Consider the following 13,689-nt stretch of genomic DNA (forward strand, 5'->3'; position numbering starts at 1 on the left):
AAGAGTGTAAAACTGATAGAGGTCAGAATTTACAGCTAAGGACTGAAAGAATACATAGGGCAACCAGGTGCTCCAGAGGCAGAACTGACGACCTTTGCTATCTGCGTTCCCAAGTTAGTGTTGGCGTCTGCCCCAGGGCTTGGGTCTGGCTGAATCATGATCAGAGGGCTGCTGGTGAGGAAGAGAAAGAGGACCAGAAAGAGAAAGCCCTCCATCTTGCCAGGACCGGGGAATAGGAAAGAATGAGACAAAGGGATAGAGTAGAAATGGACACAGGCAGCCTGAGCCTAAGTTGCCCAAGCAACTTGTCCCGCCCAGATGAACTGGACATCTTTATTTATAGTACAAGGAGACATTACACATGTATGTTTCATGACACTTCATGGATTAGTTGCCAGGTTACAGACAATAAGAAGCAGTTAACAAATCTATAAGGGATTAGTCATACCCAGGGCAAGGTGTATCCCTTGGTGGTAATCCCATCTAGAGTAAATCTCATCTTCCTTTCTAATGCAGAGAACTAGCTGTTAGGTGTGGGGAAGGAGCTAAAGAACTTCTCCATAAGGAGTGCACCACCACACCCAGAGAAGTCTAAAGAACCTTTCAGATGCAGGGCAGGGATTGGACTTTACTAATTGGGGTCAAGATGTTTCTTGAAGTCCATCAGATGTGTCTGTTGGAACGCCCCTAGTAATTTCCACCCTTGCTCTGTCTGCAGCCAAGGTCAGGGAAAGACAAGTTACAAGGTTCTGCCAAACCCCAAAAGAGCATGTGGTGTTTGCTCAGCACATGTCCCCACACCTCAGACTCTCTCTCTTAAACGTGTCCCCACAAGTTAGAAGGGAGTACAATTTTTCTAGAAGGCAGCCCTATGGTAAATAGCACACTACTGGATCTGATGGGATGACACCTTGCACAGGGGAACCAGGAGTGGCCTTGTCCTGTAGTAATTCATCAAAATACAAATGCTTTATTTATAAAATTTTTATCCTTTTGAAAGGTTATGAACCCGTAAGTGAATCAGATGACAATTATGGCCAGGGCCAGCAGGTGACATGGTGATTAAGGTGACTAGATTCCACATGGTTGACTCTGTAGTTCAGCCTGGAAGCTTGAAAAACATGCCGGGTGTATGTGTGTGCCCAAAATTTCAAGAGGAGAATGGAAAAGAGATTGCTGTCTACTCCCTCCCTGCTGAGTTTTTTGTTTGTTTGTTTGTTTTCTCATTTTCTCTTTCTCTGTCTCTCTCTGGCAAACACATGTGCCCTATGGCACAAATCTAAAAAGAAAGAAAAAGAAAAAGAAGATTATAGCCTATTTCTTCAGAATAAGGTCCACGGATACAAAAATGTTCCATCTAATTTCAAGAAATTCACAGATTCTGTGATGCCTTTCCTTGGGTGCTGAGTTAAAAACTCCTGCTTGTTCAAGTGATTTGTTTAGGAGGTAATTTCAGAAAGCTCTCTTAGGGAAGTAAGACAGGAGGAAGGAAGTGAATAAAGAGTGCATTATCAAGCAAATTACTATTGTGGGCTCCTGGAGCTTAATCCTTCTAGAAAACTCAGGAAGCCAGTGTACAAAACAGACCTCAAAGCTCTCCTGTCTAAGCAGTGAGGGAGCTGGGGTAGTTATACCCAAACACTCATCAGTTATGACTGGAGAGCTGCTGGATGGAGTGAGAGAGCAACAATTCCCTGGAATTTCTGATGTTTCCCAAACAAGGGCAGAGCAGGCTCTAACAGAGCCCCTTGGCAAAAGGTTGGAGGTATTAGCAGTTGGACCTCTAGGGACTTTGTAAGTTACAAAGAATCTTTAAAAATGCTCATGGACTGGGACCAGCAGGTGGCAAGGTGGTTAAGGTGTTGGAATTCCCACATGGCTGACTACTGTTAAAGTCCTGGACCTGACGGCTTGCTTTCTAACTCTTCTTTTCTTACTTTCTCTGTCTTTCTCTGGCATAACTCATGTGAATAATAATAATTAATAATTAAATAAATAATAATTCTTTTTAAAAATGCTTATGGACAATGAGTATTACGAAAAAACTATGCATGGATTTTCATGGGGGTTTTTTTGCACCAAAATGAACTTGTACTGTAATTCCATTTTTCCTCAAACTTAAGTCTTCTCAAATACGTCGGCAGCAGTATAGAAAGGTCATGTAGAGCTTCAGTGACATGTTTCTGAATTGTTTTGAGAGGATCTGGAGGTTCCGAGTTTTCAGACATAAAGTAGTCAAACATGACACAGCAAATCTTGCCTGTGTGCAGCTCAGTAACCAGAGTACAGTCTAGTGGCTGGACAAGCAAAGGATTTAGCATCGCTTAGGTGAGTTGTACAACATCCTCTGAATTACTACATGATCTTTCTTTACAAATTGAGATTTGAAGATATTTTAAGGATACGTTTCTGTTTAAATGGTCACTACAATTTCTTTTTCTAATAATTTTGAGAGCTCTTATTTTGTGTACATTGGGGTTTTGGAATTATAGTTCTGTGCATCTTCAAGCAGACCACAATGACCTTTGCATCTTCCTGGATTTTTAACATTTATTTAGGTTTTCTTTGTGTTTTGTTTTGTTTTGGTTTGCTCTAGAGTACATAGGCTTGCCAGAGAGAAAGAGAGAAAGTGACAAATCACCCCCCTCCAAGGGGGGATGGCCATGCCTCAATCCCTTCTCCTCCATTCTCCTCTTGAGACTTTGGGCATGCACACACACGTGCCCAGTATGTTTTTCAAGTCACTAGGTCCAGAACTTGAACCATGCAGTGGGCCATGAGGGATCTTGTCACCTTAACCACAACACCACCAGCTGACCCAAGATTTTCTTTATCGTTTTAGAAAAGTGGCATATCTCTTAAGCTCTGGATCATGAAGTCTGGGTTTTAGCTCAAGAGCCATCTCTCTTTGTTGCTTCTGTCCTAGTAGGCAATGTTTGAACTGTCATTGGCTTGCATCCCTTTCCCTTTTGTAACTCCCTTGTTTGATCTTACAAGTCACTATTCATTCAGAGCAACAAATTATTCCAGATGTAGAATAAGACAGTGCTTTATAATTTCTGCTTGCTAACATTAGAAGGATGGGTAAGCTTAAAAATATTTAAGACAAATAATACTTTTGAGTTAATTGTATAGTTTAATCATTTTTCTACACAAATGCTCACCTGCTTTCCTTTCCGTCTCTTGCTCTTTTGCACCCTTGTGATATTAATTAACCTCGGCCCAAGGATTAAGCCGTTTATGATCCTTTTTGCCCCATGACTTGGATGGTCTGCCTGGACTGTGTTTGTGTCAGCATGAGAGCGGATATGATGGGAAACACAGTTTACAATGATGTCACTAGCATCGTTATTAATGTCCTTCTTTTGGAACCACATGGATCTTCTTGTCTTGAGATCTTCTCTCTCTACAGGCTCAGCAGTGGCTTTCTAAATGTGCTGGAAGTCCTGAAACATGAAGTGAAGATCGGACTGGGCACAGGTGAGTAGTTCATCATTTGGAACTATGGCAAAGTGGCTACTAGCACATAACTTCCTAATGAGACTAATTTTCAGGTGATAGTTTTAGGTTTAAAAATTATTTTTGATTGGATAGTGATATCTTGATAATATCTAACAAATAGTGAGAATGAAAGCAGTAAGAAAATAGATGTAGGAGCCAGGCAGTGGCACAGTGGTAATGCAACTTGACCCATACAGGAAGGTCCTGGGTTCAGGTCCCAGGACCTCCCTGTGCACATGTGTGCCAATGATCCAGGTTGACTGAGACTGGGTGTGGATCTCAGTGTGAAAACCCTTTTGGAAGGTTTTGGTCTGTCTGTTGCTTTCTCTCTCTGTCTCCATATATCTCATGGAAGAAATAAATAAATAAACTTAAAAGAAAAGAAAGAAAATGTATGCAAAAGGAAGTATTCATGACACTAACCTCTTGAAAACCATTAGCCCAACTTACTATTCAAAGATTCGATTATAAACAGTAATTCTAAAGTGTTTTAGAAGTTCTTTTTGAAAGTCTTTGATTTTTTTCCCCTTTTGCCCTTTTGCTAGGCCAAAGGGCATTCGAGGTAGCTGAGAGTTAGTGATAAATTAATGATGCCTTCTTTCTTTATAGTATTTTTTTTGAGAGAGAGATAGAGAGAGAGATTTTTGCTGTAGGGTATATATGCTCACCAGACAGACAGAGAGACAGAAAATGAGAAATCTCCCCCCCCTCAGGGGGATGGCCATGCAACAATCCCCTCTCCTCCTCTCGGGATTTTGGCCACGCACGTACATGAGCCCAGTTCACGGTACATTTTACCTGGTTTTCCTGAGTGTGTGCAGTGCCGCTTACTTTGAGATTGAGTCAGACCCAACTGTCTAGGCATCCATTGTAAGACTTCTTTTATTATTATGCGTAACTGATTTAAAAAATATCTTTTTAGAAAAAGAGTTTGGGGGGATTGGGACCAGTAATGGTTATGTCATAATTGTTACATCACTGGATTCCCATGTAATCAACTGTGATTGAAGTCCAGAACCTGGTGACTTAAAACTTATGCCGGGCACATGTGCATATGTGTCCAAGATCCCGAGAAGAGAATGGAGGAGAAAGGATTGCTGCCATCCCCCTGGGTGGTGATATCTCACATTCTGTTTCTCTGTCTCTTTCTACCTCTTTGGCGAGTGCCTGCACCCTATAGCAAAAATCTCTCTAAAAAAAAAAAAAAAAAAAAGGAAAAGGGTATGGGGTGCACCATCAGCTGATGTGGATGGTAAGGTGGCTGGATCCCACATGGCTGACTGAGTGTGGATGGTAAGATGGCTGGATCCCACATGGCTGACTCTACAGTTCAAGTCCTGGACTTGAAAACTATGCGAGGCCCATGTGTGTGCATGCTCATAATCCAAAGAGGAGAATAGAGAAGAGATTGTAGCCTGCCATTCCCTCTGGGAGTGATTTCTCATTTTCTTCTTTTCTCTCTCTCTCTCTCACTCTCACTTTCTGCCTCTCACTGGTAAGTGCACATAGCCTACAGGAAAATTTAAAAAAAAAAGTGTGGAGGTAAAAAGACTAACTTTCTGCTCTTGATGCATCTGTCTTCCTGATATTTCTTTCTTTCTTTCTTTTTTTTGGGGGGGAGAGGTTTTTGCTGTAGGCCATGTGCGTTCACCAGAAATTCTCCTTCATTCTCCTCTTGGGATCTTGGGCACGCACGCATATGTGCCCAGTGTGAGTTTAAGCCACTGGGTATGGTACTCAAACTGCAGTCGACTACATGGGAATTCAGTGACATAGTCATTACACCAATTGCTGGTTCCGTCTTCCTGATATTTCAAAGCATCAACTGCATGCATGTTGACTGATGATTTTTCATCATTGTCTGCCTTAATTTAGTTCTCTTGTAATACTGAGACTGCTCTTTTTAATTGCCAGAGGCATTTGCACTTGCCAAAAAAAAGAAATGGAGAAAGAGAGGAGAGGAAGAATGCCCCCCCCCCCATGGGGCATGTCATGCTGCAATTCCTTTTCTTCCATTTGTCCATCCTGTAGAGATTTGGGGCATAGATGTGGCAGGAATTTCACTGTATAATCAGCCAGGTGGGATCCAGCTCCCTTAATCATTAGGCCACGGAGCTGGCCCCACAACGATACATTTTATATGAAGTAATTGATTATTAAAACACATAATAACATACATAACAACTTAATTTTTAGAAAGAGGTATGTCAGATTAGATTTTTCCCAATTTTACATGAATCAAATTAGGATTTTAAGAATTCTAACTTAAGTCTTGAATCATTAAGATTGTGATAACGTCAGACATAGTCACAGAAGGCATGAAACCAGAAAAGCTTTAATGGATTGGGAAAACATGGTCAAGAGTTTTTATTTGTTTGTTTGTTTGTTTGTTTTAGAGAGTTTTGTTATAGGACCCATGCACTGGCTGGAGAGACAAAGAGAGCTAGACAGACAGAACACATGAAATCACCCCTCAGGAGGGATGGCCAAGTTGCAATCCCTTCTCTATTCTCCTCTCAGGACTTTGGGCACGCACACACGTGTGCCTGGTGTGTTTTAAGCCGTTGTGTTCAGACTCGAATTGTAGTCAACTGTGTGAGAATCCAGTAATGTAACCATTACCTGTGTTCAGACTCGAATTGTGTGAGAATCCAGTAATGTAACCATTACGCCACCTGCTGGTCCTGGCCAAGAGTTTTTGCTACACATTGTAGTGAGGTCTTATGAAAAATTTAGTGGACACAAAAACTGGGAAGGTGTGTTTTTCAGATTTTCTAGGATTTTGGTCCTCATGATTTAAATTTATCACATGACTTCCAGTTCTTGAGTTTGGGCTGTGTAACAATGGCCTAAAAAGCTTAGGCAAAGCTCTAGTTGTCACTTATTAACTGTAAGACCTTGAGCAAATTAATTTTCAAAGGATTAATTTTTAAATTTTTTCAACAATAGCAGCAATAAGTCAACTACTATCTTATGAGATAGTTTTGCGAATTAAATAAAAAAATAAAAGCAAAGTGGTTAGCATAGTGCCTGGCACATAGCATTAGTCAATAAAGATTGACCTAAAAACTGGGGCCAGCAGGTGGTGTGGAGGTTAAAGCGCTGGATCCCACATGGCTGACCGTGTTTTGAGCCCTGGATTTGGTGGCTTGAATATTATGCCATGTGTGTATACAAGCATGCCCAAAATCTTGAGAGGAGATTGGAGGAAAGGGGATTGTGGTGTGGCCATACCCTCAGGGGGTAGGAGGTGTAGGGGGTGTATGTGATATCTCACTTTCCCTGTCTCTCTCTAACGAGTACATGTACCCTTTAGAAAAAAATAAAACAAACAAGCAAAAAATAAAAAGGAAAGAACAAAGTTGGTATATTATATTAACGAAATATTTGATTAAATATGAGGTATCTGCTAATACCTAGGAGAAAGCTGTTTTATTTTTACAAAGTTTCTGTTGGAATCATCACCTTCTGCTCCAGTCTCTCCAAAACATGACTTGTAGGCTGCAATTTGCCCCTCAGTTGTACTTAGAAGGTTCTTTAACCTCATACCAAGGTCCATGAACATTTCATTCATTCTGTCCATAGAAGTGTAGAAAGGTCAAGTCCAAGAGCAGTTGTCCACATTGTCTATAGTAAGTGTAGGCAGATCTTGATTTGCTCAAGTATTAGATAGGAGAAACCCACATAAAGCTTAACAAAGATATTGTAAAGAAAGAAAATGTGGTATCACATTTGAGTGAGCAAACATCAGAAAATGATTTACCTCAAGATCCTAAAGAAAATTTCAGAAAATTGCCATCATCTTTGTAATAAGAGAAGATCACAAAAAAGCCACAAGTTGTGGTGGAAATAGAAATTTAAAAAATGGAAGAAGACCATCACCCACCTCTTAGAATGGCCAAAATAATAGTTAGATGCAATGAGAACTATCAATATTGTGGGAAAATCATATAGTTGCTAGTAGGAAAATTATGAAGTGCAGTGGATTTGGAAAATATTTTGACAGTTTTTTTTTTTTTTTCAAAATTTAAATATACACTTCCCATGTAATTCAGTGATTCAAATCTTAGTATTTACTAACAGTAATTTACATGTTTTTACGTAAAATCTTATATTCAAGTGTGTGTAGTGGCTTCATTTATAATAAAAAAAAAATTAATATCAGACAAGAAGCCATTTTAAAGCTGAGGTGTGTCCTGGCATGTTCAGGGAAGCTATCCTCTAAACTCCATCTTCTAGACTCCTGAAATACTCAGACAAGGCACCGTGGAGGAGAGATTTTGTCACAGAATGACCAGAAACCACCGCAGAGGCACAGAAAATATGAGAAACCAAGAAAATGTCTTTCTCCTAAGGGAAAAGAATAACCCCTCATCATCCATAGACAGTACAGTAGAACTCATGGAAATGTCCTACAGATAATTCAGAATATTCATAGTGACAAAACGAAACAAGAACTGAGAGATGATGAACTCCAGAAGATGCAGGAGAAAAGAGATAACAAATTCCAGGAGGTGAGGAAGTTCTTGCATGATCTGAAAGAGGAAATACACTTTAAAAAGAATCAAATGGAGCTATTAGAGATAAAGACTTCAATTCAGGAACTCAAAACCTCCCTTGAAAGTATTAAAAGCAGATTAGTCTATGCAGAAGATGAAATCTCGGATGTTGAAGGCAAAACCACTGATCTAAAAACAACAACAACAACAACAACAACAAACCTGAGAAAATAACAACAACAACAAAAAGATTAAAATATGATGAAAAATACTAGACACCATAAGCACCCAAACATCCAGATAATCAGATCTCAGAATGTGAATAAACTAATAAGGGCATTGATGATCTATTCCATGAAATCTTGGAAGAAAATTTTCCAAATCTAGAGAGGCATTCAAATATCCAGACCCAGGATAGAATTGACCCAAGATCTTCTCCAAGGCACATGATAGCCAGATTGGCAAAATCCATAAAGACAAGATACTAAAATTGGCAAGAGAGAAACATCAGGTTGCTTATAAAGGTTATCCCATCAGGCTAACATCAGACCTCTCATCAAACACAATGTGAGCAAGGAAAGAATGGGAAAATATATTCAAAGTGTTAAGTGAAAAACAGTTTCAACCAAGAATGCTATACCCGGCAAGATTATCTTTCATATGGAAAGAAAGGATAAAAACATTCTCAGATAAAAAAAGACCTGAAAGAATTTACCAATAACAGACCTGCTCTTCAAGATGTTCTGAAAGGAGTGCTCTACCAGGAAAACTAAAGACACACATACAGAAATAACAGAACAAAAAGAATCCAAGAAAATGATCAACTTAATGCTAGGGACAAACAATATCAATAATAATGTTGAAGGTTAACTTCTAGGATTTAAATGGAAAGATCAGACCACAATTAACACTGCAAATTCAACAGAAGAGAGATTGAACATAAAACTGAACTGGTGAAATAGAACTTTATGACTTTTGAGTAAAACATTACTGATTTTTTTTTTGCTATGCTTTGTTTTCCCAATTTAAAGATTTTGTTTTGAGTTCATAGGTTCAGCAATTTGTTAAAATAGTTTTTCTTCTTGTTTATTTGTTTCTTTAAGTGGAAACATAAACTTTCTTCCTTCCTGACCCCTCTGGAATTGGGAAATAATTGGGAGTAGTCTTATTTTGAGGCAGAAGGGTTATCTGAATAAGTTCAGTAATTTCTGTTGCATTGAATCAGAAATTGGAAATACTCATTATTGGATATGGCTTTGACTGAAATGTCATATCTGAAGATTAATCAGAAGACTATGGAACTAAGGTAGATCTCAAGTAAGCCAACAGATGCTATTGGAAAAATGGCCTGGCACCATAAACAGTTTTGTATGGCAGAGAATATTAGAGAAGCTGTATGAAAGAATTAATACCATAAAATAACCTGGACTTTTCCAGTCCAGCATTGTAATTAGTAGAGATTACAAAAGGGCAACCACAACCAAAGGATTATCTTGAGGAAGACTTTGAAGGAAGAAAAGGAGACTGATCTTTGCTAGCAGATTGTATATCATAGAATACTTGGTAGGTAGGGCTTAATTGAGAAGGTTTATGTGTGAATTGGGTGCTGGACATTTGCTTTTCAACAGTTTGAGTAGTCAACATGTAAATATTTTCTCAAAAATATTTAAAGCCATACTGTCTCTGTTGTTATAGAGTCACAAACAAAATTACAACAAATATTTTGAACATTATCTTTAAAATTCAGTTTTTTTGAAATTGGAAAGTTGTTTTTTAAAAAATCAGATGGTGTAGTGGTTGGGGTGCAGGACTCCCACATGGTCAACCATGGTTCAAGTCCCACACCTGGCAACTTGCTATGTCACTTTCTCTCTAAATCTACCTCTGGTCAAATTAAAAGATAAGTAATAATAACAAATAAAATGAAATAAATACCTTTTTAAAAAAATGTAGGAAGCTATAAAAAGTATAATCATTGTTGCAAAAAAATTAAAACAGTGATGTGGAGAAGAAAGTTGAACAAAGATCACAAGAGGGTGTTTCAGGATTAACTGTGTGAAGGGCAGAATAGAGAGACTCACCACACGGGGTTTTACTCTTGGAGGCCCTCATACAAATGGAACAGGAGCCATAGTCAGGGCTTTGAAGGGTAAATGTATTTTCTGAACTTAAGAAAGAACTGTGCTGAATGTGTTTGTTCTGTTCCATGCTAAGTTGTAACTAAACATGTTGTAACATAGTATTTAATTAAATTAAGTAAATAATTAATTTATTTATTTCTGAAACATTTTTTAAAATTAATTTACATTCATTCCCTAAGCATCATCACAGCATACAAAATGTGATTTCCCATCAAGAATATACTGCATAGTGGCTTAGTCATGCATATTATTGTCAATAATTTTCCATTTCTAGTTACATATATATAATATATGTATTATATATATATTTTACCCCTATTTCTGACCCTCTGCCCTTTCCCACCCCCTTCTCACATTATCTCTGGTGTCTATAGTTGTCTTCCATTCCTTTTCCCCTCACATTTGATTGATCACTCGATTTCTTAAACAATCTAACTACTTTCAATCGCAAGTTCCACTGGTAATTTCAAGAAAAGCAGTTTTAACTTTAATAAATCAAAGAAATGCTAAGGAACTTTGCTTAAAACTTAAAGCCAGGAAACAGGTTAGGATTCTATTCAAATAGTAGGTACATGAAACTATCGGCAGCTCAAGACAGGACAAAAATCCTTAAAACCAGACAAAAAAGCCTAGAAGAAAATCAGCAATGTTTTAGTCAAAAGTCATAAATATCTATTTCACCAGTTCAGTCTCAAGTATTTAATCTGTCTTCTGTTGTGGTTCAATCTTCCCGATTAAATTCTGGGATATAATATTCAACTCCAGACTTGTCCCTATGATTAAGTTGGCCATTTTCTTAGTTTTTGAACTCTTATTTCTGTGTGTCTACATTTAATTTTCCTGGTATAACACTCAGTTGAGAACTTCTTGGAGATCTGGTCTGGTGTTGGTAGATTCTTTCAGGTTTTGTTTATCTGAGAATATTCTTGTCTTTTCTTCCCATATGAAGGATAATCTTGCCAGGTACAGTATCTTGGTTGAAATGGCTTCTCCCTTAACACTTTGAATATATTTTCCCATTCTTTCCTTGCTTGCATTGTTTCTGATAAGAGGTTCGCTGTTAGCCTGATGGGATATCCTTTGTAGGTAACTTGCCCTTTTTCTCTTGCCAATCTTAGTATCTTGTCTTTGTTTGTGGTTTTGGTCAATCTGGCTATAATGTGTCTTGGAAAAGGTCTTCTTGGGTTGATTCTATTGGGGGTCCTTTGTATTTCTTTGGATTGGATCTTTGAATGCCTCTCTAGGTTTGGAAAGTTTTCTTCCAGTATTTCATGGAATAGATTACTGAGTCTCTTCGCCTTCTGGGATATCAATGATCTGGATGTTTGGACATTTGATGGTATCTAGTATTTCTCGTAGATTATTCTTATGTTTTTGGGCAATTTTCTCAGTCTTTATGGTGGATTTTTCTAGGCCAGCAATTTTCTCTTCTATGTCTGAGATTTGATATTCTGTATGATCTAGTCTGCTTTTAATACTTTCAAGGGAGATTTTGACTTCCAGTATTATAGCCTTCATCTCTAACAGGTTCCTTTGATTCTTTTTTAAAGTGTGTAATTACTCTTTTATATCTTAAAAGAATTTCCTCACTTCCTGGAACTCATCAGCTCCTTTTTCCTGCCTCTTTCACAGTTCTTTGTCTCTCTTCTCTTCATCTCTGTTAGCTTCACCATTATGAATATTCTAAATTCTTTATCAGATATTTCCATGATTTCCATTGAGCTGTCTGAATGAAGAGGAGTTATTCTTTTCCCTTGGAGGAGAGGTATTTTCTTGCTTTCCCATATTTCTTGTGGCCCTGTGGTGGTTTCTAGTCATCTGATGGATGATGTGTTTCTTCCTGATTCTTGAAGTTTAATCTGAGAATTTAGGAGCATGCAGAAGGAGGTGATCTGGAATCTTTTGGCTGTTCCATTTTTATCCCTTTGTGTAGAAGATTCAGTGGATATTGAGCAATATGTTAACCCTAGTAGTATTTGGATGTTTGACTATGGTTCTCTTAGATCCGTCTAGAGACATAGTGAGTGGAGATTGAGGACCAGAGTGATGAGATAAAAGAAAAAGAAAAGGAAACACAGAGAGAGAAAACAACAACAACAATAACAACAAAGAAACAGAGAGGAAAAGGAAGAAAAAAAAAAGAAAAACAACCAAAAAAAAGTTAAAAAAAAAATAGAGGGACTCCCTACCACTCGAGTTTGTGGACTGAAGGCTGAATTATCAGAAGAAAGTCTTCATTTCTCTTTTTTTCCTGAACTCACTAGCTCTCAGGAGCTATGGAGGAATCTTCCAAAGGCCTGCCCTTTCCTTTCCTGGGTGGGAAGGGGGAAAGGGGATTATTAGCAAGATAAAGGTGGGACTGAAAGCTGAGAAAATACTTTACCTTAAAACATTTTAAAAAGAAGAAAATTACAAAAAAATGAGAAGACAGAGACAGAGGTAGAGAGAAACAGAGACAGAGAGGAGGCTAGAGGGGCCCCCTACCACTTGAGTTTATGGGCTGGAGGCTGAATTATCAGTAGAAAATCTTCATTTCTTTTTTTTTTCCCTGAAATCTCTAGTTCTTAGAAGCCATGGAGGAATCTTATTCTGAAGGTCTGCCCCTTGCCTCTCCACTTGAGTTTGTGGACTGGAGGTTGAATTATCAATAGAAAATCTTCATTTCTCTTTTTTTCTCTGAAATCACTAGTTGTCAGGAGCCATGGAGGAATCTTCTGGCACAGTATTTTAATTACAGGGAAAAAAATTGTAAAATTGACAGTTATCTACAAAATAACTAAAAAGCAGTTTTATTTCCGATGTTTGTGTTTGCACAAAAAATACCAAAAGGCAAGAAAGAGTTCAGAGACAAAGGAATCGCTAATCAAGAATATTCTATCTAGCCAAATTCTCCATTGTGTGTAAATGCAACAAGATTCTCAAATGCTTGGAAGCTTGGACAATAATCATCTATGAAGCCTTTGGAAAAATTACTTGAAATTTTGTGAAAGCATATTAAAGATATATGTAATTGGAAACATCACAACCAGTGAGTGATGAGGCAAAATGAGGGGCCATTCTATAGAGAAGGAATAAGAATACAAAAGGCTGTCAGGGAAAGCTAAAATTAGCTAGAATAGAAATACGATAGAAGAATTGCAAAAAAATATTAATTAAAAATGAAAGCAAAGTTCAAAAATATATCTTAAGGGCAAATAAGTACAATATTATATAATATTGTTTTTAAAATAGAATGATTACAGGACCAGCAGTTAGCATAATGGCTATGTCACTGGACTCCCACATAGCTGACCGCGGTTTGAGTCCTGGTCCCAGTGGCTTAAACACACGCCGGGCGTGTGTGCGTGCGTGCCCAAGATCCCAAGAGGAGAATGGAGGAGAAGGGATTGCGCATGGCCATCCCCCTGGGGGGGTGATTTCTTGCTTTCTGTCTCTCTGTCTCTCTCTGTCTTTCTGGCGAACACATGCGCCCTGTAGCAAAAACCTCTCCAAAAAAAAAAAAAAAAAAGAATGATCAGAATGCACACAAAAAACCGGGAGGGGGTTCT

At 38.2% G+C, this 13,689-nt stretch overlaps 1 protein-coding gene across 2 annotated transcripts in view; it reads left to right on the forward strand.

Moving 5' to 3' along the window:
• The window catches only part of GDA (guanine deaminase), a 121,891-nt gene that overhangs the window by 86,771 nt on the left and 21,431 nt on the right, over positions 1–13,689 (forward strand). For both annotated transcript variants that reach the window (XM_006152496.2, XM_006152497.2), the window contains exon 10: positions 3,413–3,480. In XM_006152496.2, coding sequence (XP_006152558.1) covers positions 3,413–3,480 — 68 coding nt within the window. The remainder of the gene's footprint in view (positions 1–3,412; positions 3,481–13,689) is intronic.

The sequence above is a fragment of the Tupaia chinensis genome, unplaced genomic scaffold, assembly GCF_000334495.1.
Source record: "Tupaia chinensis unplaced genomic scaffold, TupChi_1.0 Scaffold000354_1, whole genome shotgun sequence".
Classification (NCBI taxonomy): Eukaryota; Metazoa; Chordata; class Mammalia; order Scandentia; family Tupaiidae; genus Tupaia; species Tupaia belangeri.